General features: G+C 38.9%; 2 protein-coding genes across 2 annotated transcripts in view; one reads left to right on the forward strand and one right to left on the reverse strand.

The window, feature by feature from the left end:
- ILDR1 (immunoglobulin-like domain containing receptor 1) overlaps positions 1–1,428 on the reverse strand; it is a 16,674-nt gene extending 15,246 nt beyond the window's left edge. The window contains exon 1 of the mRNA XM_009998265.1: positions 1,410–1,428. Coding sequence (XP_009996567.1) covers positions 1,410–1,428 — 19 coding nt within the window. The remainder of the gene's footprint in view (positions 1–1,409) is intronic.
- A 1,690-nt stretch (positions 1,429–3,118) lies between these two features.
- The window catches only part of CFAP44 (cilia and flagella associated protein 44), a 48,129-nt gene continuing 23,893 nt past the window's right edge, over positions 3,119–27,354 (forward strand). Inside the window, 17 exon segments of the mRNA XM_009998266.1 lie at positions 3,119–3,122; positions 7,132–7,300; positions 8,320–8,482; positions 9,478–9,580; positions 9,902–10,118; positions 11,741–11,855; positions 12,649–12,813; positions 14,912–15,067; positions 15,651–15,698; positions 16,194–16,293; positions 17,513–17,607; positions 20,099–20,308; positions 21,256–21,366; positions 23,000–23,152; positions 25,139–25,357; positions 25,842–25,987; positions 26,778–27,048. Of these exon segments, the coding sequence (XP_009996568.1) occupies positions 3,119–3,122; positions 7,132–7,300; positions 8,320–8,482; positions 9,478–9,580; positions 9,902–10,118; positions 11,741–11,855; positions 12,649–12,813; positions 14,912–15,067; positions 15,651–15,698; positions 16,194–16,293; positions 17,513–17,607; positions 20,099–20,308; positions 21,256–21,366; positions 23,000–23,152; positions 25,139–25,357; positions 25,842–25,987; positions 26,778–27,048 (2,445 nt within the window).

The raw sequence follows: 27,354 nt of genomic DNA on the forward strand, positions 1-27,354 counted from the left end.
GAGGGGGGGGTCGGGGCCCGCTCCGCGGTGCCCCCCCAGGGCTTGGGTTCCCCCCGTGTCCCCGCGTCCCACGGGGCTGCTCCCCGCTGCTCGCGCGGGTGCCCAAGTGCCCGGTGTTTCCTCAGCGCGTCCCCTCGGATCCCCTCGGTGGGGCCCTCCCTCTGGCCCCTCAGGAGCTCCCTGCCCCCTGCTCTTCCTGAGGAGCTTCGGGTGCCTCCCGCAAAACGGAGCGTGACGGGGCGCTCCTGCCTCGCCGTGGTGCCCTCCGGGAAGGGGGGCCTTGGAAGAGCCTTAGGCTGAAGTGGTGCTGGGCCTGCAACCCTGTGTGAAGGCCGGTGCCGTCACCCTTTGGGCGCTGCAGTCTGTGTTTAGGACCAGGCTTCCTGCAGAGAGAGGCTTTTGGGAAGGAAAAGGCGCTGTTCTCATGTCTGTGCTTAGCTTAGGAAAAGTGAAGCAGGAATTCGTGTTCTGCGGTTGAGATGGGCTGTCCCGTACTTCATCTGAAACGTGGGACTAGTTAGTTTTGCTTTACCGTGTGTGAGGCAGTTAATTTTACTACCTGCTGCATTTGTGGCGCTGTTCTTAAGTTAATTTTTCTTATTTTCCTTTAAACTGTAAGTTAATAAGTAACTGCGGTGATGTCACCTGTTCTCTATGTTTCTGTTTAATAAAAGCCTGGCAACTAACCTTTATTCACAAGGCAAACTTTAACAAGAGACTTGAAACCTTTTTACGTGTAAGACAGAGCTGGGACATCGGGATCATACAGAGGGCTACTTTAGTTGTAAGGTTGAAAATTAGTGTTAGGTTTTATTTCTCCTAATTTTATAGGCAAATATTTTAAATGTGTGCAACACTGCAACAGTGAGGTTCTAAGCAGGGCTCTCCTGTCCACTTATTTTCTTGCTCTGATGGGAGGAAAAAAGAGACAATGAGGCTATGATAAAGGTGATGTGTCTAGATCCTGCTTTGTAGCTTTGTTATTGCTGTCTCAGACTCCAGCTAGTAAACATTTTTTATACTTAACTGCTGTGAGAATTGATATCTTCTGTTATTCTCCTTGCTGTCAAGTCTTCTAGCTATTGTAAGAGAGACAGCTGTGTTCTCTGGTACAAAAATTATTTCCTTGGTATTTTGGGTTGATTAAATAAACCTGACTTTTATTACTAATGTTGTGGTAATGCTGGCTGATAATGGTACACATCACTGGATAGCTATGCCTGATTGATACTCCCTTGCATGGGAGGGGTGAAAGTGAGACAACTCATGGGTTGAGATAAAGGTAAAGTTGAATAGGTAAAGCACAAGACACACACACAAGCAAAGCAAGGAATTAACTACTTTCCCATAGGCAAGCAGGTGTTCAGCCATCTTCAGGAGAGCAGGGCTCCATCATGTGTCATGGTTACTTGGGAAGACGAACGCCATCAATCCAAACACCCCCCTTCCTTCTTCTTCCCCAGCTTTATATGCTGAGCATGACATCATATGGTGTGGAATATCTCTTCAGCCAGCTTTGGTCAGCTGTCCCAGCTGTGTCCCCTTCCAGCTTCTGGTGCACCCCCAGCCTGCTCACTGGTGGGACAGGGTGAGGAGCAGAAAAGGCCTTGGTGCTGTGTGAGCACCGCTCAGCAGTAACTAAAATATCTCTGCATTAGCAACACTGTTTTCAGCAAAAAGCCAAAACACACCCCAGTACCAGCCACTCTGAAGAAAATTAGCTCCATGCCAGCCAAAACAACACAAGTGGACAAAGCTGGTTATTACTCTTCTGTAGATGTATAAAGCTGAGGTGAGATATGTGATGTCTTTTAAGCACAGTCACACAGTTACTAGTGGGGCAGAGACATAAAAGAATAGCTACTGGTTATGTTTAGTTTCTACAGTAACACTGTAGGCCACGTTTGATCATTATTTCCTCTGATGCATTTTATGCAGTTGAAGTGTCAGTCAGAGGGAAAGCACTGCATATTTGAAGCTTACACATTGGAACACCTTTTTCCGGAAAGAGGAAAAACATAGGATGACAAAATACAAATAAGGTGGTGTCATCTCTATGAATTTGTTTATTTGTTGCAAAATAAACAACCATTTGATTTAATTATCCTGTATTTTGAATAATTGAGACAATTGTCTTTGATGAGAAATCTGTTAATGTCCAAATTTACTGAAAATTTTTGAGAAGCTCCTATATATGAGGATTTTGTGTGGCAGCAAAATTGCCAAGACACATCTTGGTTTTGAAATAACTGGAAGAATATACTGAAATTAAGACATTTCTCCATACTGAGGTGAGCTGTGGCTTTTAAGAACGTGACTAAGAGAAAGGCAATATGAAAGAAAACGGAGCTTTGCTGAAATTCACAGCCCATAGCGCTGACCACTGAAACAAAGAAAACCTGAATTCTCTACTGATTTCATTCTTGTAAAGCTAAAGGGTGGAACTGATCTAAATCTGTATAGAGTTTCAAGTCAGTATCTTGAATTACTAGTGCTAGGGGAAAAAAAAGAATACTGTCCTGGTCAGACATACTGCATAATTAAGGTTGGGAAAATTGTCTGGTTGACAACTTGTCTTATCTGTTGTTGTTTTTTTTTTCTCACTTCACACCAGTTCTACTTGCAGCTATCTCAGTTATCAGTATCAAAAACCTTCATTCAAGCTTATTTAGGAAAACTGTCTGGAAAAAAAATACACGGGTAAAGGAAGTCAGCATTCGGAGAGATGCATACCTTTGTCACAGTGAACCTACACAACATTTTTCTGCATCAGTCAACCTGTGAAACCCTGAATCTGCAACCAAAGTACTTGTATTCCCCTCCTTGAGCTGTCTCTGAGTTTTTAAACTCAAAATTTGTTTTGGTAGAGTGCTTGAATGCCATCATGATCATATGAACAATGAACATTGCAATAGCTTTCTTGAACTAGAACCCAGACATCAAGGCTGGCAGAAATGTTCATACCCTCTTTCAGCCTAAAGCATTTCTAGATATGAATTAATTTATAATGAAAACTATGATAGTCTTAATTTTTAGAAGATAAATGATTGCTAATTAGTTGCAATAATTTGAAATTTTATAGCACTTTTCTCTATGGATATCAAAACACTTTGCTAAGATGGGTAAGTATTATTATCTCATTTTTCACAAGAGATAACTGAGACAGCCAGAGGTAAAACGGCTGATACAAATTGTAAACGTCCTTACTACGTCTGGAATTAGAATTGAGGTCTCTGAACATTCCACTATATATTTATGCAATTACTTTGTAACTATTTCTTCAACTTTAGTGATATCAGTTCTATCAACCCATAAAAAACTTGTGAATTGAATTTAAATATATTGAGATATATTGCAGTTATTTTATTTTTATTTGTTGACTGAATTTAAAACTTTCTAATGCCTATTTTCATGTTTTTCTCAGCACCCCTGAGGGGTTAAGGCTTATTTTAATTCTTAAATGAAATTATACAGAGAAGTCAAACTCTGGTAGGGCCTCAGAATCTATGGATGAAGATTGAGTAAGCCAGGTTGACTGTATAATTACATGTATGACATGTCTACAATGTTTTTTTACCCTCACCATCCTTAAGTTGAACATAATGTTTTGACACTTTGTCTTTCCTGAAATGTCTGAAAAGATCTTTTCCCAAATGGATTCTGACCCAAAGCCAGAAACAGGAAATGCATTTTTGGGGGCTTTATTCTTGGTATCAAAGTCACGCTTACGCATAAAAAGAGTTTAGTCTGCAGCCTGTATATATTTTGTATTTTGAATTTTTAGGTTCCTTTACATTCAACTTCTTTTCTGAATTCTGATAATATTTTATAAGCTGTAGTATTTGTATTTGTCACCGTTTGACTCGGGTCTGACAACAACGTTCTCGATCCCCTCCCCCACCCACCCAGGTAGGGAAGGAGAGAGAAAAAGAGAGAGACTTGGCTGGGTTGAAAACTAAACTACACAGCTTTAATTAAACAGTAATGATATAAGAAAATATATACAATGATATATAAATATGTTCGGATATGTGCAAAAGCCTCTCGCCTCCCCTCACCCCCAGCAACTCCCACAGCACTCTCCTGAGCTGGGAACAGTCCCAAGAAATCCTGGAGCTGCTGGAGAGAGCACAGAGTGATGAGGGTCAGGAGAGCTTGAGCCTGAGGGTCCATGGTGATGGATGGACGGAGTCCTCCCCAGATGCCGGCCATGGATGGAAGAGAAGGGAAGAAGAAGAAGGAAGGAGGTTGTCTTCTGTGATCTCTGACCTTCCTCTGAGCTAACATAGATATATGGAATGGAATATCTCTGGCCAGTTTTGCTGTCTGTCTAACTCAGCCTCCTACGGGGAGGTCATAGATCTCCCCATAGTGTCTGAGCAGGCAGAGCAAAGGTGTGACCTTGAAGACCCAGCAGTGAGGAAAACATCCCACCCTTACCACCCTTAGTTGGAACACTCTGCTACTAGTTAAAAGAAAGCTTACTGAGGGAAAAAAAATCAGTAAAAGGAAAATTGGCTTCATCCTGGCTCAAACCAGGACAGTATTAAATTGCTCCAGTGTTTATTTTAAGAAATTTAGAAATGGAGATCATGTTTGAAATCAAAAGGCAAAACAAATTAAGAATAAGAGCAATATTTGTTCTTTTTTGCTTATTTCAGAAACATTTACATAAATTATCAATGTTTTTGGTTTTTTGTTTTGAAAAAAAAGGGGTTTTCCCACTCTAGAAGGCAATGCTAACTAGTGAAAACATAGCTCTCTGAAAATAATAGTCTGAAAGCTGAAAAATTACTGAAGCATGTTTGTTAAGATGTTTAAAGGAGTTTTTAATGGTGTTGATTTTATTAATTCACTTGAATTCACATTAATATAGAAGGTTTTGAAGAAAGTTCTTTCTTAAAGATTCATCTCTCCTCCTCCATTCAAGATATTAGATGGTCTTGAAATGTCTATCTTCTGATATTTTTGTGAAGTCCACCTGAAAAGTGGAGGAATAGCCTTGCTGTCTTAGAAAAAAATTTCCCCTCAGTATATTACAGAACAGCCCAAAACATGTAAATCTGTTTTCAGCTGTAACCCTGTTACACAATATTTGATCTTTCTCTAGCAATGTACACAGAGCCCAGAGTCCTAAAACCTGAACCAATGCATTCATCCTACAAGTTAGGACATATCTGTGACTTATCTACATTTGTAGTCTACAGGCAGAACACAGATATCTTTGGGAATCTCAAAGTGTTTGAGACGAAAGGAAAATGGTCTAAATGTGAGGTGAAGGCAAAAATACTAAGTCACTCTTCACCACCATCAGGTGATGAGAATATTCTGCTGGCTTCTCATCGTCTACCTCCTGATCCATCTTTTCCAAGGGAACACAAGGGAGCCGATGAGAAGCCAGCACGAGATGCAAAGGCAGATCACAATGGTGTCTGTGAGTATTTCATGCTGTTATATAGTGATTTCAATACCAACCTACAACAGCTTTTGGTTTCTCCTACCACTCACCCCTTCCTTACTAGTAAGTATTCACCTTCAGTTGCTGCTTTTGATGGTGCTGAATTTAATTTTGCTTCTGGTCAAATATGGTCCCTTCTAGTGAAACTCCAGGCTGACCCCACTGTGTCTGCAGTTCCCACTGTCCCTCAGCCCACAAAGTCTCCTCCCTAAAAATTTTTGCTGCTTAGACCTGTCTCTTTAGCTAGTAGTGCGGTCAGTTCAATAACTGCTGGTGTCTTTCAGTCAGAGACCTGTATTTCTCTTTTTAACACAATTTTAATCTTGAAACGCATGTCTGATGTCTGTCTAAGATGGTCTGTGTATCCTCTCATACACTAGATTTGGTAAAATGGATAACAAAATTCGCTAGTGAGTGTCCTGTGGAACTTTGGAAGGATTTTTGATGCTTATGTTTTGTGCATTCCATTTGTTTGATCTTCCCATGTTACCTTTTTCCTTTTATAGTATGTTTCTTTTTTTTTGTGACATTTTATAGTATGTTTGGTTTTTTTTTTTGAAAGCAAGCTTCTCCTCAAACTTAATGCTAAACAGCAGAATGTCTGTTGTTGGACAGGGTTTTTTTTTCCACTGCTACAGAACTATATATTTATTTAACATGGCATGTATAAGCAAGTTAGTTAAAGGAAGTCATACCTTAGAGAGTAATCACAGTTGTCCTTTGCAGAAGAAAGTGAAACTAGTCTTCCAAAGGAATCAGAGGAGCAGAAGGAAGATGTGAAGCAAGTGAAGTCAGACACTGAGAACGTTGGTGCGTACTGCTTTCCACTGAGGAGATGTTGACATGAACTTAAAAAACCCACTGCTTTCTAGTTATCATTCTTTTTTTGCTGTTACTGTTATGAAAAGCATCTCAGACGGGCGCCATCAAGTTACAGTGATTGAGTTTCTCTGTTCCCCTTCAGTTGGCTTACCTTCTGCTCTTTCCTATGGCTGGTCTCTGACCCCTTTGTTGGTTGTTTTCACTGAGCACCTAGGAGAGGAAAAAAAATAAAGACAATGTGTAAAGCTTACAAAATAGGTAATGAGGTTTTGAACTGAGATAACAAACTGGAAAGTACTTTAACAAGTGCTTATGATTAGTTGGAAGTCAAACTGACAGTTTTCTTCATTTCAGTCCAGCAAAAACTACACTGGGTCACCCTTCAGCAGTGTGCCTTTTTGAGGACAATAGTGTCTTCTGGTGGTCTGTTGTGTGTGTTTTATGTAATGATAAGCATTCAATAGCTACTGAAAAGAAACACTTTAAACTTTGGTTTCTAAAACTGAGACCTAAACACCAAGCAAATCTGAACTTTCAGTAGGCCATGAGTTTTAAAATCAATGGTTTTTAGAACACACTCGAGATTTTTTCTGCTTTAAATTCTTCAGTTTTGAATATTCACAGCAAAGTTTTTAAGAGCATGAGGGAAAGCTTGTTAGAGGCTGTTCCAGGACAAGTTGTTACAAAGACATGGTACCCCTGTTTGGAGCTAAGTAGTGCCTCTTACTTTGTTGAAGGGGGCAAAGAATGTGTGAATCCTTCCCTATTACAATTAGGTGCAAATGTCAGCAAGGAGCCTAAAATGTATGGTAAATATAAATTTCCTTTATGTTCCCACTTCTGAGATGCAGAAGGCAATTTGGAAGAGCAAAATAGTGAAGTACCCTTGGAAGCACAAAAACAGCCTGAGGAACTAGAAAAGAAAATCTCAGAAACGTTCTTCTATAACTATGAAGATATACATTCACGGCCGTTTGTCACTGAAGACTCTGGAATACCAATTAACCTTCTTACTCTTAAGTATCCTTTCTGTTGAGGTTGGGCAAATTTAAACCTAGGGGTATTTAATATATGTTCTTAAAATTGTACTTGTTTAATTTGGAGTAGCCTATGTGGCATTAGAGGGATACCTTTGGTTGAGACACAGATAAGAAGCCTGACCAGTTATGTTTCTGTGTGAATTTAATCTTAAATGTTGTCTTGAGCTCATAAAAATTTCTTATTGGGCATAATTCTTACTGTTTTAAGTACTCTTTATGACTAGATCATGGCCAAGTTAATGTCACTGGGCAGAAGACTATCCCCTGCAAAGCTCTCCCTTTCTCTGTAGCTACACAGGTGTTCCCCAAGAAGCTAAGGGGAGGGCAGAAGAAGAGCAGCTGTGTACCTCATACTTCTTTGCAAAACTACTAAGGGAGAAGTGGGGAAGAAGCCAGGTAGATATGTAGCCTGATGCTCAGAAGATCTAAACTAGTAGAATGAAGGAAGTGATGCCCATCAATTAAGAGCTAGAATAAGTCCTTTGCTAGGTAAGTTTGAGTAGGATATGATATGGCTTTAAAAAACGCTTTTGGTTTTCTCCACAGACACAGTTGCTATTGAAGACTGGATTTTTCCCTTCTCTACATCTGCCTGTAAACATTTAAGAAGTGAACTTGAGCACTTTCTTGGTTTGATCTCATTTCTGTAAAATAGTTCCTACTAATCTGTTGCACATCTCTTACATTTTGTTTGTAAAGAGAACACTAAGAGAATATGAATTCCTTGGGGCCCCAAAGGATCCAGCGGGGAAAGATGTGTGCCCTGCAAGTAGAGATGAGAGGATGGAATATGAACTTTAGAAGGTATTCACTTCTGCCTTCCTATCAGTTACTTGATTACCTTCACTGTATACTGAACAAAAGTATCTTCTATCGTTAGGCTTTTAGCCACCAGATTCAGAATTCCCATTTCAGTTTTGGTTTAAGCGTTTCTCTCCACTTTAGTAAACTTCTCTAGAAAGCCAGTGTCAAATCTATTCCTTATTGAACTGTTCTCAGACATTCTTTTGGATATGACTGTACCAGAAATGCAAACCTGCAGGTGATGGATAGCCAAACACTGCTGTATGTAGCAGGCAATCAAGTGGTGCTTCTAGACCTGAAAACTCAATCTCAAAGTTATATCCGGAGCAGCAGTGGTGGTGGAATTGGTTTTATCACGGTATGGCTTTTGTTTCATTTTTTAGGATGTTAGTCACTTTTTAGAAGAAAAATGTTCACTTGGTTGCCTGATGGGAGATTTCTACAGCTGTACATGCATAGACATAAGAAAGTATGGTATTGATTAGGGGGATGTGTGAGCTGATCAGTCTGTGAACATAATTGGCAGAGGACAAAAATCTGCATACCTAAGTCCAAGTCTCAGGGACCAGAAAGACTGACAGGTGCCAGGTGGGATGTTTAGAAACTATTATATTCTTATTTCAGCTCATATCAACTTTTTTTTTTTCTTTTTTTTTTTTTTTTAACTTTCATCTCTCCTAGTCACAGCTGGTATTATTATACTTTTTTTTTGCCTACAGTTAACATTTAGAAAACCAAGTTTCAAGACCAATGAGAGAAGAAGTATCTGGGTTTTTCTAGAAAGGTTGTACCAAGAGCTTGGACTCTCAAATGCTTCCTCTGGATTTGAAGCAACTTACCCTGTGAAGGGCTCTGCCATCTCTTCAGTTGTGTTCCACATGATTGAGGGTTTCAGAATACCAGCCTTAGACTGTTCTGCTCCATTATAAGAAGCCTTTTCTGGGGAATCATGGTACATCTTCATGTCTTCAGAACAATGTAATTCAGGATGACTTTTCTGCAGCTGTCTACTGAATTAGATGGCTGCTGACACAAATGCTGCTCATAGCAAGATCAGCTAGTGGGTCAAGTGAGATAGGAATAGTAAAAGAATGGGTAATACAGCAAAATTTTTCAGTTTGTCATGGTTCTGCATTATATGTGCAATATACCATTTTGTGTGCATAGTAGTTTTGTTCTGATATTGAGCAACAGATTGGCTGTTTTTTAGAACAAACACACCAAAAAACGCAACCTACTATTTATGGCAATATCTTTTGACTAATGAGTGAATAAATACAATGACTTGATAATGAGCAGAATAAGAGATGAGGGTGTCATTACAGCATTCAAGAGCATTTTTGCTTTTCCAAGGCACATCCTACTAAGCAGTACTTTGCAGTAGGAGAGAAAGGAGAGAAGCCAAACCTCATCGTCTATGATTACCCTTCACTGAGGCCCTACAGAATACTGCAAGGTAGTGTAAAAAATTCTGTTTTCATTTTGCACAAATAGACTAATGTTTATAGATCCCAGCAGATGGAGTAGTGGGTCACTTTAGAAGTTTAGAAGGAAATAAATCCTTTTGGTTCTTCACAGCAAAATAGAAGCCACTGGTTTCAAGTCTTCTCATTATTGTATGGGAGGATACTTTTATTTAGTCAAAATGGCCAATTGAGAGCTATTACCTAGTAAAAAAAAATAGTTGTAGTGAAAATTGAGCTCCTTCCAAGCAGATTTTCCTATTGTTTCTTGCTTTTTTCCATGTGTGTGTATTTGGGCTTGTATGTTTCTTCAGGTGGAACAGAGAAAGCTTATGTTTTTGGTGATTTCAACAATGCTGGCACTTTGCTGGCCAGTGTTGGGAGCAGCCCTGACTACATGCTGACTATCTGGGACTGGAAACAAGAACATATTGCATTGAGGTCAAAAGCTTTTTCCCAGGATGTTTACAAGGTCACATTTTCTGCTGACAATGAAGAACAACTAACTACATCTGGATCAGGGCACATCAAGTAGGTTTATTGATTAGGATTAATAAATATCACCTCTGAAGTAGTAATATGTAGAAGATGACTAACAGGAGTGTGTCATTGGCAAACATGGACCAATGAGGAGTGCTATTTTACTTGGCCATTACAATTACAAAAATGAGAAACTTCAAGTCCTTCAGCCAGTCAGTCAAGTCTTTTAACACCTTTGCTGTGCAAAAAGGATGATGCTTGATGTTGAAGGTCAGTACCACCAGCTCCATTCTTGTAATTTCAACAAGCACCAGAGAGAGTTAATTAAAAAGTATTGTATATATACATCTTGTAGCTGGTAACATAGCATATATGCCTCCTGGGCTTTTTGCCTTGGATTCCTTGAAATCATCTGCTGTTTTGGCAGTCATTAGAACTGGTTTCCAAGTATCAGAAACCCTTTGATAACACGAAAAGCCCACAAGGAAGCCTTACAAAAGATATGCTTCCATACATTCCCTTCTCTGATAAGTTCATGGATCCTTTTGTAATAAAAAATAAACCACAACTTTAAGCTCTTTGGGACAGAGATTATCTTTGTGTTCTGTATTTATCCATGTGCTCAAAGTTAATACGGCAGAGACAAGATATTACTTAGATGCTATTGTAATAACAATGATACCTATAAAATTATAAAACATCTTAAGTTTCTTTGCATTTTAACACAGGAATCAGGTAAAAATCTGAGATTTGCTCTGTAGTTTGGTTGCAAGGTGGGTCTGAACTAGCAAATGGCTTATTTAGACCCTAAAGGTATGTGGCTTTGAATACATTATTTATGGAAATCTGACAAAACAAAATATCTTATGAACTTTATTAACTATGAACTCTATTTTTTTAAACTATGAATAAATACTATAGCTATTAATGGATACTATAAATACTAGAAATAATTAAGCAGTTAATTTTAATACTATTAATAAACTCTGACATAGCTTTTATAACATGAGAAATATGACCTTTTACCCGAATATGTTCCTGAATTCTAATTTCCAACATCTGTCCTAATGTCTCCTACATACACAGTGAACCATCCCTAATTGCAGTAGATAGTAATTTTTCTGTACTGTAGTAATTTAAAGTTATGTTTTATAATACTGAAACATAATGATCATCTAGGAACAGCTATGAAGACCAAGGATAAAACCTTTGACTCAGTGAGATTTTATAGTAAAGCTCAAGTCCAAGGAGGTACTTGGATGAAATTGAGTTCAGACCTTTGTCCCTTGGATTTACAAAGTTTAGCTTCATACGCTGAAGACAGTAAGAGTAAAATATGTATCCCTATCTACATGTATTGGTTGTAGCTGGAAAGAAGGAGCTATGAATTTTACACTTACTATTCTTAAATAGTAGTTTAATCTTCATTCTGCTAATTCCAAATTCTTTTCATAGCTTTCTCATAGGTGTAGTTTAGGGAAATGTTTGTGTAGTTATGAAGTTTTATCTCATCTTAAAAAGACAAACAAACAAGATTTTCCTGTGAAAAAGGAATAATAAATGAGCAGGCCTTACCTCAGAGGCATCACTGGTAAGATTGTTACAACTGAGATGGACTGAACTGTGTGTTTAGGAAATCTTGTATCAGAGAGCAATGTTTTTTCTGTACTCAGGTTCTGGAAGATGGCTCTCACATTCACTGGCTCCAAATTACAAGGAGCTTTGGGCAGGTTTGGAAAAACATCAGTGACAGATATTATAGGTTATGTGGAGCTGCCTGATGGAAAGGTAAGTAAGAAAAAGTTTAATTGCTTTTAAATTCCCTCTCAGATTTTTATATAAAGTCTACTTAGTAAGTTGGAGAAGTCCTATTTGCTTCAAAGTTATTTGAATGAGACCCTCAGTGCACTGCTTTGATAAGCTAATATTGACATGAATCAATTAGAAACCAGTCTTGCTCTGTGAAAATTGAAAAGCATGGTTAGTATTGTAATTCCCAGAAAAAATATCTCTTGACTTATAGCTAAGGCTCCTGTAATGGGTAGTGAAAAGTTTAGTGTAAAAAAATACACATATTGTTAACCCTGCTACCAAGAAGATGGAGACTCCCTATTTACAAAGAGTCACATGGAAAAGACAAGGGGTAATGGGGACAAATTGCTCCTGGGGAGATTCCAATTGGACACAAGAGGTAAATTTTTCACCATGAGAACAGTTAAACATTGGAATAGTCTCCCAGGGGAAGTAGTAGATTCCCCCACAGTTTTAAGTCTTAGCTTGACAGGGTACTGAGCCGCCTCATATAAACTACAGTAGTACCTAGAAAGGTTGGACCAGATGATCCTTGAGATCCCTTCCAACCTGGCATTCTATGATTCTGTGAACCCTAATCTTTAGCACTTTTCAGTGCCTGTAAATTGTGTCACATTGCTAAGAAGTGGAATCTTGTCACCTTTTATACCTTCTCTTGCTGTCAATGTAATGCTTTCATGGAAGGATGCCACACATGTCAATCAGATTCTTGGCCAGTATTTCTGCATGGTTAAGTGCAGGTGTTCATATGCTACTCTTTGTGTTGAAGGTTATCTCGGGGACTGAGTGGGGCAACTTGCTGCTTTGGGAAGGAGGCTTCATTAAGATAGAGATCTGTCGAGCTGGACACAAGCTCTGTCACAGTGGCCCTATCAGCCAGTTAGTTCTGGAGGGAGGAGAACTTATCACTGTTGGAAGAGATGGCTTCATTCGGGTGAGTTTTTCTTCTGCAATTTATGGAGGCAATTTACAGTGCAGTTGATTTCTGAAAATGAATTTTTAGAACAAGCAGAGTAAGAGCACATCTCCATAGTGTATATACTTGAATCAGATAGTATTCATGTACTGTTCTCTGTTAAATAGCAGAAAATAAATTCCCTTTTACTCAAATAAAATAATTTTCAGTTATTCTCTAGAAGATTTGTTCTTGCCTGTATTCTAACAAATGAAGGATGAGGGAACAGAGTGTGCCCTCAGCAAGTTTGCTGATGACACTAAACTGGGAGGAGTGACTGACTCACCAGAAGGCTGTGCTGCCATTCAGTGAGACCTAGACAGGTTGGAGTGTTGGGTGGGGAGAAACTTGATGAAATTCAACAAGTATAGAGTCTTTCATCTGGGGAAGAACAACCCCATATAGCAGTACAGGCTGGGGGCTGACCTGCTGGAGAGCAGTGGAGGAGAAAGGGACCTGGGGGTCCTGGTGGGCAGGAGGATGACCATGAGCCAGCAATATGCCCTTGTGGCCAAGAAGGCCAATGGCATCCAGGGGTGTGTTAGAAAGGGTGTGGTTAGTAGGTCAAGGGAGGTTCTCCTCCCCCTCTATTCTGCCTTGGTGAGGCTGCATCTGGAATATTGTGTCCAGTTCTGGGCCCCTCAGTTCAAGAAGGACAGGGAACTGCTTGAAAGAGTCCAGTGCAGAGTGACAAAGATGATTAAGGGAGTGGAAAATCTCCCTGATGAGGAAAGGCTGAGGGAACTCAGTCTCTTTAGCTTGGAGAAGAGGAGACTAAGGGGTGACCTCATCAATGTTTACAAATATGTTAAGGGCGAGTGTCAGGAGGACAGAGTCAGGCTTTTTTCAGTGATGTCTAGTGATAGGACAAGGGGCAATGGATGCAAACTGGAGCATAGGAGGTTCCATGTGAATATCAGGAAGAACTTCTTTACTGTGAGAGTGACAGAGCCCTGGGATGGGCTGCCCAGAGAGGCTGTGGAGTCTCCTTCTCTGGAGACATTCAAAACCCGCCTGGACACGTTCCCGTGTGATGTGCTCTGGGTGACCCTGCTCTGGCAGGGGGGGTTGGACTAGATGGTCACTCAAGATCCCTTCTAACCCTAAGGATTCTCTGATTCTAAATTTGTTCCTTGTGTAGTTTTGCTTAATCTTTATAATTTTCAGGCCTATTAATACATTTGGTTTATTTCAAAGAAGAAACTATGGCAATATTTGAAATTACTTTTCTGATTATTTGAACGCTGAATGTTAAAATGACAGAAATTAACTAGTGACTTAAAGATATATGTGCTGAAATAGAGGAACAATTGAAAGAAAATACATTGGACATCCTGAAGTTAACATATACTTCTATAGATCAAAATCAAAATGGTTTTCCTGTCTATACCACTAGTTTCTGATCTCACCTGTCAATTATAAATGATTTTGTAATGTTGTTTTCCTGCTTTTTAAGGCAAGACAAGATGTGTCTTCTGCTGGTGTGTGAAAGACCCAGATAATTAACACATAGTGGAGGGTTTCAAACCACCCTGTGGTTTTGGTTTGAGTTTTTGTTTGGTTGTTTTGGTTTTTTTTGTTGTTGTGTTTTATAAGTTGGTATTATCCCATTAGGAAAATTTGTTTGGTTGTAAGGGTTAACTGGTATCTTGTCCTTATCCCACAGAGAAGAAAATGGATTTATTAGGTTTCCTATTCTTTCTTCTGTGCTGCCTGACTATGAGCAATGCTGAGAACAGGCAGATACCATTTACTCTCTGTAGTTCTGTGGCTGCCAGGAGTAGCTCTGCCAGTGCCATGGCTGAATTTAAGCTACTGTTGTTTGATAACTTGACAGAGTACTTTTACATGTACTTTGCATTGCACCCAAACACATCAGATAGTAGTTGCTGATTGCCATTGTTCTAGGTTACATTCAAAACAGTGAGGCAGATGAGACAGGTTTTGTACTCAGCCTGTAGAATATACACTCCCCTGGTTTCTTGTAATTTTGAATTTGCATGTTAATTGTGTATGAAAACATAACCTGGCCTTATAAAACCCCATAATATTTTTTAATGTTTCCAATCCTATGAAGGTGTGGAACTCTGATATGATAGATACTGCTGATTCTGTGGATGACACAGGGTTACTGGAGGTGGAACCTATGAATGAACTTTGTGTCGGCAGGAACGTCAGCCTCAGTTTCATGTCAAAAGTTCAGGACTCTGGACAGCCTGTTTGGTATGCTCAGGTATGATACACTGAAGTACATGCATCTCTGTGGTAAAACAGGTGAGGGAGGGATGTTAATCAACAGCAGGAGGCCATTTTAAATCAGTTTCTTTTTTTGGCAGAATTCAATCTTCTTCTGGATATATATAATCTTCTTCTTCCAAACACTGGAACATGCTTCCTAGAGAGATGGTCAATGTCCCAAGCCTGTCAGTTTTAAGAGATACTTGGACAATGCTTTTAACAACATGCTTTAGCTTTTTGGTCAGCCCTGAAGTGGTCAGAAAGTTGGTCTAGGTTATCATTGTAGGAACTTGCCAACTGAACAGAGCTGCTCTGCTCTATTCTATTCAATATTTTTAGTGTCTAGTGGCACCTTGGCTCTCAGAGTCAGAACTGCATGATAATAGGAGAATGTAGAAAAGTATTGTCCAAGTTCTGATATCCTGGACTGATGAATAGGATTGATAGGACCAACATTAGCACATTCAGCCATTTCAGTTTCACAATGATAATCATGAAGTAATTTTTAAGGAGTGAGTACCGTTACCTCCAAACTGAGTTTGAAAATATTCAAGTTGCATGTTTTGTTTCTTCTTCAGGATAGCAATGGAGCAATCTGGAAGCTGGATTTGACTTTTTCAGATATGGCAAGTTTATTTTGTTTGTCTTTTTTTTCTGATTTCTTTAATTCCTTTGAAATAATTTCATTTAACTATACAAGATACATCTGCAATGAAGTTTGTGTTTTATGAAGCTTTATGAAGAATGATTTCCCATGCAGCATAAGCCCTAGGCTTGAGAGCATTTTTTGGCTTCAGATCAACAGCTCTTTGTTAAAAATACTAATTCCAAGCCTGAAACAACTTAATGAAAGGCATTCCCCTTTATTTTCACATAGAAAATGATGGAATTTTAAATTAACTTCATGTTCCTACGTTAGTTTTGCTCGCAATCTTCTCTAGGAACATTTGAATAAAACAGAAGAGGGAATTGCTTATACATACTTCATGTATGCCAATTTTTGTTCATGCAAACAGCACCTGTCTAGATTTTTCATGTTCACTGTGGGTGTGGCTGGCAATAGCTTGTAAGTGCAGTTCCAGAGTGTACCAAAATTTCTGTTCTTCTGTTTTGCACTGCAGGCCCGTGATCCAGAGTGCCTGTACACCTTTCACTCTGGAGGAATTGAAGCCATGAGTGTGTCTCCCATTACATATCTTCTGGCCACCACTGCTCTTGATGGTAAGTACATGATTCCTTTCCTTTCATACTACTGTGGTTATTGTTTTTGAAGAGCAGTGATGCTTGATTTGGAACTATTCTGTTTTGAACTGAAGTTGTGTATTTGCTGTTGAAAAGTCACAAGTCACTTTATAAACAGTTTTTATTCCTGCTATGAGTTCTTTAATAGTTAAGAGAAATCATTCATTGTTTTGAAATTATGCATTAAGGCTGCTTCATCTTAAAAGCCTGGGATTTTAACAAGATAAGTGTAATTGGAAACTTTGTAAATTCTGTTCCTTCTGAAGGAGTGACTGAAAAGATGAGAAATTTGGGTTGAATAACAGCTCTTGTATTTAAGGCTCTGGACTGATAAGTGGGATTTTTGTTTTTTAAGGAATTACATACATCTGCAGCATTGTGTACATAATTGTGAATATTAATCTTTGTGGCTTTCTTATAAAATGCAATAGCTATCATGCTCTCAACAACAGCTAACATGTAATTACAAACTTATTTATTCAATAGTTAATAAATATTGCAATTTAGACCTCTCCCAGTTAGGTTTATCATGCTTTGAAAGAAGAACCACTGGCCAGAACATTAACAATGTCATTCACACTTCTCAGAAAATGCTACTCAATTCTTGTCTGCCTTATCTGTCTGTGTTATACCATGTACATGCTCTGCTAGCCCCAAGACAAACTCCTACCATTTAAGCAAATGACAGAGTATAGGCCAGCTGGAGTGGAATTTTATGCAGACAAATATGTGTGTCTACAAATCTGTTAATTTTCACCTCTGGTGAAATTTGCTTTTCTTTGGACAATCTCCCATTGTCATTCATTTAAATATTTTCCTCCCTAGGCCATTCCAAGTAATAGCTTATAATATTTTCCTGTGTTTTCAGTTCAGATTTTCCTTACAGCATGCCACAGTTCTGTGCTTACTTGAAAATTACACGTGGTGGTCAGCATATGACTTCTTATTACAACCCTCAGCCCTGACAACTCTTGGGAGCCTGCAAGTTAAAAAGTGAAGAAAGCTTATGTTTTGTTCTCAAGCAGCAGGCTAGCTGTGGTACTCTGGAACCATCAGTCATGTCTTTTCAGATGGGTGTTTGATACTCAGAGAAAAATTAATAACTTTCTATCCAGCTTTAAATAAATAGATATTTCTCCATTAATCTTAAAATGTGATGTTGCAAGACATAAATTATTGCTGTTTCCTTTCCACACAGGGTCAGTGCGCATCTATGATTTTATCAGCAACAGTCAACTGAGTGAAATTAAGTTTAAACAAGGAGGAACAGCACTGACCTGGGCACCTCATGTTGTGAGTTTTTGCTAGTGCATTAACACTAGCAGAGGTGTATGACTGCAAGCATCAAGGAAGTTGCTCACAATACAGCACCTTAAAGAAGTCAGTGTTAGGCCATGCAGGAATTTACTGTAGCACTATATCTATATCTATATCTATCTATCTATCTATCTATCTATCTATCTATCTATCTATCTATCTATACCTATATCTGTATCTACATCTATATCTAAGTTTGTAGAGTAGTGTGTATGTATATAGTATGTGTACAGTTTGACTTTATTGTGGATTATCAGGTATCCTACTTTGTGTCTTCCAGAGTTTTAAAAATCAGATCTCAGTGTGCAGTTTCATGAAGTAGTCTTAGTTTGTAGACTAACAGCTTCTGTTTAACCCACACAGAGTAATTGTCAGTTAGGATGAGATAGTTAACAGATTTTGAAATGACAGACAATCCACAAACATTTGGATATAAATAATTCAAAAAATGTTGCCATTTTGAATTGATCATTTGTGGAATGTGGAATCTATCACTTTTAGACATATTTGCTAATTTTAATTAAAATGGTGTCTCATTGTGGTCTGGAGGAAACATTGAAAATATGGTGGGTTAATTATAGGCAAATTTCTGGAGGGAAGTGCTTACTTGAATTTCCAAGATGAGGATAACACTGGGACGGTGCTTTTGTAACTGTAATTCTGGCCATGCAGACTTTAAGGGATGCTGTTAGGTGATGACCTATAGATTCAAGAGGTAAGCTAATTGCCACAATAAATTATACAGCATTACAGAATTATTCAGTTCAGTTTTACAACAGATGGTACTAAACACAGTCTGAAAAATCAGGGGTACTTGATATATCTAGCTGCATTTAAAATTCCAATAGATACTTCCATGTAGCTTAAGATGCTCAAATGTGTTTGAAAATCTGTGCTATTAATTGAAGGAAATTTCATGCAACGTATGTTGAAGCATCTGTCTACTATAATAACCTCATAAGCAAGGAAACAACATGAAGGTTAGATGAGCGAACAGTGACATGGATTTACAACTGCCCAAATGGCTGGTAGTGATCAGCAGCACAAAGTCCAGTTAGAGACAAGTCTCTAGCTGTGTACCCTAGGAATCAGTACAGGTGCCAGTACTCTTAATTAATGGCCTTGCCACTGGGACAGAGTGTTCACAGAATACAAAAGTGAGAGGAGTACTTTAGAAGGTTGTGCTGCCATTCAGGGGTATCTGGACAGGCTGGAGAATTGGGCTGAGGAGAATCTAAGGAAATTCAACAAGAGAAAATGTGCATCTGGGTAGTAATAAACCTAGGCACCAATACTGCCTAGGGAGCCACGAGCTGGAAAGTAGTTCTGCAGAGAAGGATCTTGGGGGACACCAAGCTGACCATGAGCCAGTGATACACCCAAAGAAGTCCAACAGCATCCTGGGCTACATTAGGAAGGGCTTTACCAGTTGGTTGAGGGAGGTGATCTTTGGGAGGCTCCCAAGTAGAGGAAAGATACAGAACTAATGGAGTCAAACACAGAGCCATAAATTTGAGGTTCATGAGTGACTCCTCTTGGTCGTTTACTGAGCAATGCTATCATACACCTGCTTATTACAAGAGGGGCTTTTTAAGTTAAGACATCACAAGCTGATCTCCCCAGATAATGACAGTTACCCCCAGCTCCCTTTGGAATGATAAGCTTTTTCATGCCCAAGATCATACTTTGCCAGTTGCCCACAGAGCTTATTCATTCTCTCTCATCTCTTCACATAGCAGTTCTCCTTCTGGTCTAATTTCTGGTGTCGATTAGTATTGATCTGTGCTATGTCTGGAGATGGCTCAGCTTGTAAGTCACTTCAAGACACTACCATGTATGGCTAATGTTAGCTAAATCTGCAAATCTAGCTAGATCCAGCCAAAACACAGCCCTGTTTCTGTTAATTCTTTCTCACAATTCAAGCCTGTCTACATTGTTAGCAATCAGCTTACCTACAGGGCCTCTTGTAAAGACTCCAGAGCCTTCTCTTTCCATCTCAAGTAGTTGTCCCTATTGACAACTGTACTTTACATGGAGTCAGCTAGACTCAAGTCTTTGCCCTCACCTCTTCAAAAATCATACCCACATTTGATGCCCAATATGATATTCAGGATAATATAACAATTCCTTTTTTGAGTTCCAACTCTTCTCCTTAGGAAGACACTACTGATATATTTGTATATCAGTATGGATTACCTTCCTCAGATGTTACAACCACATCCTCATTAACATGTTATCAGTAAAAAACCACAAACAATCCAAATGAAAAAACAACCCTCAGTCCTCCCAGTCACTTTATGGTAGCATATTAGAAACAATAAACAACACTTCCTATGTATGAAATGTTCTTTGTGCTTTAGGAACACTTCCATGTAAGATGAGTTATAGATTCTTATAGTTACAAACTCTTATTCTAAGTTCTCAGATGTATACTGTGATTTTTTTTTCTTCATTCTTTCACTCAAAGGTAAGTCCTAAAGGAGAAGTAATTGCTGTGGGGTTTGAAGATGGTGTTACCCGCATAATTGAAGTCTACAATCCCAAAGAACTACCCACTCTTGCAGAACAGACCAATATAGAGAACGCAGAGATAAATCTAAAACAAGCTTTCAAACCTCATTCTACTGCAGTTACAGCCTTGGCATATGAATGTAATGGAGAAGTGCTTGCCACAGGGGTATGTATGATTTTTTTGGTAATTTTTATTAAGCCAATACGTAGAGATGATTTAAAGGTGCATAAGGTGATAAGGTGCAGTTTGTTTACTGACAACACAGTTATACTTCTGTTACTACTGTTGATCACTTGTTTTTCTCTGGGGTGCTGAGGGAAGAGAAAGATCTGTTTGCACTCACATTAGTTTTCTGAAGGAAGTCAGCCATGCAATTCATACAATTAATTTTGTGCATTACTGGACTGTTTAGTGTGAACACTGTAATCGCCTTTGAAGATGAATTTGGTTCATTTTGAAATTAGATTAGTAGTATCTTGATATTAGTAAAAGCAAGTCCATTCATACACCACCTGGGCAGTGCTCCAGTTGCTACTCAGCACTGCTTGGCCTTCCAACAGGACCATCCTGTTGGTCTGTTGATGTGCCTGCCTATCTTTGAGATTATTTCCAGTCAATGTGGTCTCTCTTTTTAAAAACTGGTCTTCAGCCATGATCACTGCATTTGCAGTTACGTGTTCCTTGAGCTGAATCACCATGCATTTCACTTAACACAGGATTTAAGCTCTCACGTGTCATGTTGTGCACCAGTTCTGGACTTTGTTTTTATCCAGGTAAATCAGCCTGTGCTGTCTTATCTGAAAAATCAGCCTTGAGGCTGAGCTTTAAAGGAGCTCCTGGAGCAATGGGCAGAAAGCACATGGCTGGGGATGCCAGGTGAAGCCCATCAGGACTATGGGTGCACTCAGGGACCTGGAGCAATGTGGGCAGAATTTTTATTTCTGCCTTGTAATAATGGAAATCCAATCCTAAATTCCAAGGTACTTGTAAGTTCCCCTGTTGAGCCACAAAACATTTGAAATATATATTGATGTCCTAAAGTACTTTCAGTCTTTTGAATTTTTGGTCAGCTTTGATTCAATCATCATCTTTGTGTTGTTTTTTTTTCTCAGAGTAAAGACAAAACTGTTTTCTTTTTTGCTGTTGGAGATAAATATGAGCCAATTGGATTCATCTATGTCCCTGGGCCTGTGCAGGCATTACAGTGGTCTCCACCTTCTCATGTGAGTAATGTATATTTGCTCTCTTTCCTACAGTGTTAAAATGTCATTTTGAAAATAACTTGCAAAGAAAATAGATGAAGATCCATGACCCAGCCATGTTCTTTATTAATAAAGCAAATGATGTTTTGCCACTTTGTTCTTCATGCTGCTTCAGAATGACGGGTTCTGTGTAGCAGTCACTTTGAATGTGTTTTAGACTTTGGATAATAAAGAGCAAAAATATATGCAAGCCACAAAATTTTTCACAGCTTTTTTGAGTTTCTGCCTTGAAGAAACAAGCCTATCCCTTAGTTTCTAGAAGGTCTTTATCTTTGGTAAGAGAGTCATTTGAGTATTATTGCCTGTGCCTCTTGCCCTTATTAAAAGACGCTTTAGCAAAGCTTTTGGACCACGTTAAAAAAAGCTTTTGGGTGTGTCTTGGATTTCACATACTGTGTTTGAAGTGTGTCAGTGACATATTCAAATAGATTCTTTTTAATGTTTTAGAAGTTCTATAAGGTTAGAGTAACATCTGCAATTTTGGTTGGTTCAGTATTCTTATTTAGAAGGGAGATTGTTCATTATATTTAGATTCTGACAAAGTGGCCAGTAAGATATGTTATCTTGGTGGATGCTGGCAAAATATAGCTATCATTTTTTGTTCATGTGACCTGGTAAAATCTGCAGCTGAAAAAAGAACTCTTGCTGTCAGGAACTCTATCTTTCTTACTGCAGAAATGACAGATCTTGATCTCACTGTTGCATTTTTAGTCCTTTCCTCTCGAACAAGGTACTCCTGCTTACTAAAAAAGCACCCATCACGTCTTTGATATGTTAGGTTCCCTGCCATAATACAAGCATCTGAGTGTAATACCACTTTTTTACTCTTAAAAAACCCGCCTTGGTGATTAAATACTATACATTTACTGAATGCATTTGTAAAGCTGAGATTTTGTAAACATAAGAACCATATAATTTCTAGTTAAGGTTTCCATAGCAACTCTAATAGGCCCCCTTTTCACATTTTTAATGATGGATCAGATAAAATAAGCCTCTCTCTACTCTCCAGATCACTTAAAACATTGAAACTAAAGACAGATTTGCCTTTTAAAATCTTAAAACACTAAGTAATTATTATCCTTACCTCACCTATTGTTCCTAACTGCATTTGAAAGGACTTGGCAGGTACCAGCAAAGAACAAGAAAACTCAAAGCTAAATAGCTTTTGGCAAGATTCTGAGCCCAGTCTTGAAGATACAAGGGATTTACTAGTATAGAAATGTATGAACTTTCAAGCAATTAGCAAAACAAAGCCTCAGCTCCTAACTTTTGGGTCAGATCCATCCTTTAAACAAACTGCCAAAAGATCACCATACTGTTTCCAAGCTAGAAAGTGTCAGAATGAGAGCTGTTTTGTATGTGGCAAGGACTGCTTCAGTTCATTCCAGTTTGCCTAGAATACACAGTATAACAGAAACTCACTGGTTTCTGATGTCCATTTAAAAGTGTCCATTTAAATAAGAGCACAGTTAGAGTTAATGCCTCCTTACTGAATCTTGGCTTTGTGCATCTGCATCTTCTGACTAACTTTTTCCCATCTCTCTCAGTTCTGTTCATCTGCCTTATACTTGTATTTTTTTGTGTTTTCATACAGGTGAAGAGCATGCTGCTCATCCTTTGTGAGAATGGCTTTGCTCTCCAGGTTCCTGCCCCTGTCCCTGAGGAACAAGATACAGCGTCCACTTATAAAATAAACAACCTGCCAACACAGTACTTCCATTTTTACAGTATTAAATCCCGAATCAAGGTAAAGAACTCTCCTGTGCAGGAATTTCATACTCTTCACATGCCAGAGGACAAAACTAACCCAAAAGGTTTCAAGTCCTTATATTGCGTCATAGGATTTTTGCTAAGCTTCTTGAAGGAAAAGGCCAAGTAGAGTCCATTTGTGGCTGAGTTTTAACATTTGAAATTATGAGTTGTTTGATTGTTGAAATCGAACATATACTGAAAGCAAGATGTGCATTTTGATTATAATTAAAATATAGCACTAGTGAAAGGGAAAGGTAGTATAGCACGTTAGTTCTTAAAATATTTTTATTTTGGTAATTTTGAGAAAAAGTATGTTTGTGGTTTATGTTGGCCCTGTAGGAAATTCATTCAAATAGTTACAAAACACTTATGTGGTTACTTTGAGGCAAACATGAAACATCTTTCCTCCCTGCTCCCACCCTCTGCCCCCCATGTTTTTTTTGTTTGTTTGTTTGGGTTTTTGTTTGTTTTTTAATGTTGTAGTAACTTCATATGTGTAGCTTTTGTTTCGAATGAGAAATAACCTTTTAGAAGATATGTGAGGCCAGGGAAAGGGACAACTGGCCACCTCCAGCTGAATGCTGCCAATTGGCCATCAGACGCCACTATACTGCCAACTTGCCTCCGGGAGCACTAGCCATCAACTAACAGGTGGCACTCTTTCAGCACCTTCAGCACCATGTACAGAAACTTGGGGTCCAGGTAGCTCTGCTCATGGTGCTCTGAGTTCTGCAAGAAAACTGTGTATATATGGGCAGCTCAAGTGTATGAGTCACACACTATTTTTAACATGAAAAGTGAGTGATGAGATAAAATCAACTCAATCAAAAGTGAGATATTTTAAAAAAATAATATTAAACAAATGCAATTCAAACCTATCAAAACACAGTTTTAAAAAATTGTGTTAAATACATGCACTTATATAACATAAGCATTTTTTTTCAAATTTGTTAAACAAATGCAATTATAGAACATCTTTTATTTTCTCAGACTATTATTAAACAAATGCACTTAAAAAACATAAACCCACAGTTTTTAAAAGTGACGTCCAGGACTGCAACCTAAAACAAGCTGTTCATAATACATTTAATTGAGTTGCCTTTATCTCATTAATTTTTTGTTTCTTAGGTTTGATTGAGTTGCCTTCAAGTTGCTGAAGGTGGTTCTGTTCATGCTGCTGCACAAGTGCTACCTGCTGGTTGGCAGCCAGTTCTCACAGCTGTGAGTTGCTGATGTAGAAATGTCCAGTGACCAGTTGTCATGGATCCATGAGGCCAAAGGAAAAGCATTATGCTAGTTCCCAGCTATAGTTAATTTTGTGAAATTAAAAAGCAAGCTGATGTTAGGCTCAGGAGCTGAACTCCCATGAGCAGGCTCTCAGTCCCATATTCAACCTAGCACAATCCAACAACGTCTCTGATTTTATCCTCAGCCTATGATTTCTCTGCTTTCTCTATTAACTGCTCCTGTCTTCTCTGAGTGGTGCATTACTGAATGTCAGGCAAAGCCTCATTTCTTGTTAAAATTAGGAGAAAGTCAGCATACAGGAGAAAGTTTTCCTAGTGGTTTTCTCACAAGAAGAACCACAAGAATGATCACAAAGCTAGCATATAAGGAAAGAATGTGTGTGGAGTTTTGTTGGGGTTTATTTTGGTGTTTTTTGGTGAGGTTTTTTTAGTCAGAAGAAGACACTATGTATCTTTAAAAAGAAAATAAAAGGTTTCTACAGAGACTAAGAATATGAATTGCTCTATTTTTCCTCTAGGAATAGATCAATAATTTATAAGTTGCAACAAGGATGTTTTAGATAAGATGTAAGGAAAGATTTCTAGCAGTAAGAGTGGTGAAGCACTGAAATAATTTGAGTAGGCTGTAGAGTCCCCATAGTCCCCCCCACTGGATTTCATTTATGAGACTTCTTCAGTCAGTAATGCATGGAGTGTCATGCCTTGGTTTCATGTTTCTCTGTTTGTTGTAATAGCTGGAAGAGGAGATTGCTCTGAGAGAGAAAAAAAGGCAGGAGAGGGAGAAGGCAAGGCTTGAATGGATAAAGCAGCAACAGGAGATGGGAGAGGAGATAGAAGAAGAACCTGAAGAGGAACCTGAAGAAGAGCCATTGCCACCTCTGTACATACCAGAGGAGCCCAGTCCCATCCTCTGTGGGTTTTATTCAGCACCAGGAAAATTTTGGCTTTCCTTGGTAAATCAATTTTTATTTCATGTTGATGGGATTGCAAGATGTGGCCACCTTCCCTTCACATCTGGGTGCCTTAGAAAACTGATTATTTTAAACAATTTGCTTCTCTAGGACATGGAATCCCTTTCATACTTGGCAGTTTCAGTGGTCTTTGTGAAGTAAATCAGTAGTGGCACTCCAGATTATTCAATAAATATAAATTTCCAATCGGTGCACTTCTTGGTGATGCCTGAATGGGCAGAAAGGCTGAACTGTTCCCTCACAAGCAGAAGATAGAATCTTAACATATTGGTAGGATGGCTTGTAATGCCAGTGATAACAATAGATTTTTCTCTGTGGATAAATGGGATCTCTAGATGTTTGAAAGTAGCATTTCCTAACCTATAGTAGATCCTTAAGAAAGTAAGAATTATTCTGAAAATTGCATTTACCTGGTAAGCTTCTTCAGTGTTCTTTTTTACCATTTCTTTATGGTTCTCCTCTTTAGGGTGGGTATGACTCAGGGTTCCTCTATCATTGTGAATTCTCCTCAAATGATCACCAAGAAGACCCTGAAAACAGGCAAGATGAACCCTTTGAAGTGATTCCTATTGAGGACTCTGATGACAATCCCATTCGCCGAATCTCATTCTGGTAAAAAATTATTGTTTAACCGTTAACTTCATGATAAAGCTGGATGAAATTGAACTTGAAAGAGAGGAAGGGACACTGTGTTGTCCTGTTTTAATTGTGGGTCAATTATAGTATGCAGGAGCTCTCTCTGGTTTTCCTGACACTGAGTTTCTCTTACAATTCCTGATGGAACCAGTTGGGCACTGTGTCTGACAGTATAATTTTATAAGCCCCTCAAAGATGAAAATGTCTGATTTCTAACTAAGTACTGTTTAGCACTCAAACATCCTAGACTGTAAATCTCCGGGAGACCTATTAGAAGTCTCTGCAAGTTGTGATCATCTGAACAGCAGTTCTTTTTGGTAGTTAGCAAAGAGAGAGCACAGCCCTTGAGGAGGACATGGAGGCTTCACTCTTGTGCAAAGAATACAGGCTTCTCAGGACATTCTGGGAACTGTACAAGTGAAAAGGGTAAATTATTTTCACACTCACAATATTAGGTTCCATCTAAGGCTAGGCATGATCTACATCTAAAGAAGCAGCTTCAGTTCAGGCTTCAATCTACAGCTGGCTGCATTCACTGCTATCCATAGTAGATTGAGAGCGGGGGGGGAAAACTGGTTTTCTAGCTCTGAATTTGGTGTCTGTTGCCCTGCACAACTCAGGACTAAGACCAGTTTCGTGATACCCAGAAAGTACTGGAACATTCCTCAGCAGCCAGTTCTACTAAAGAAGCATCACATTTCGAGCTGTGGCCGTTACTTGTTACAAGGTCACCTGTTCTTATTGTTTCTTGTTGCTTATTTGACAGTACCAACAGACTGCTGATGTTCTGTGGGATGCAGAATGGTGCACTGCGCATTTATCCTCTCCAAAATGAAGAACTCTCAGTGGATACCTTGAAGGAATACTGGTCCTTAAACGTACATGACAATGATTACGGCCAGATCCAGGGGATCTGTTCTAGTTATGATGATAGGTTTCTGATTACCTGTGGTGGAGATGGAAACATTTTTACTTTCAACATCTTGTCTCCAGAGGATGTTCACGAAGAGTTAAAAGCCGAAATCCCCTCTCCTAGGGTAAGTTGCTGCCCTTGTTCACTGAATTAGGCCTATTTATAATGAAACTACTGCAGGTGGGTAAAATCCAGTTCAGTTACGTGGCATCATAGATCTTTCATACCAAAAGCTGAGGTTTCCCAATTTGGAAGAAAATCTCTTGTGGAACATTCTCTAATAAACAGGCACTATGACTGCATTGTTCCTCCTGAATGTTTTATGTTTTTCTCCAAATAAGCATAGTATGTGCTGTTCACGGGTAATATTCTGCCAGTCTTTCCTCTCCCCTCCTGCCCTCAGCCACCCTCCTGCTGACTTGTCCCTCCA

The sequence above is a fragment of the Chaetura pelagica genome, unplaced genomic scaffold, assembly GCF_000747805.2.
Source record: "Chaetura pelagica isolate M959 unplaced genomic scaffold, ChaPel_1.0 scaffold65, whole genome shotgun sequence".
NCBI lineage: Eukaryota > Metazoa > Chordata > Aves > Apodiformes > Apodidae > Chaetura > Chaetura pelagica.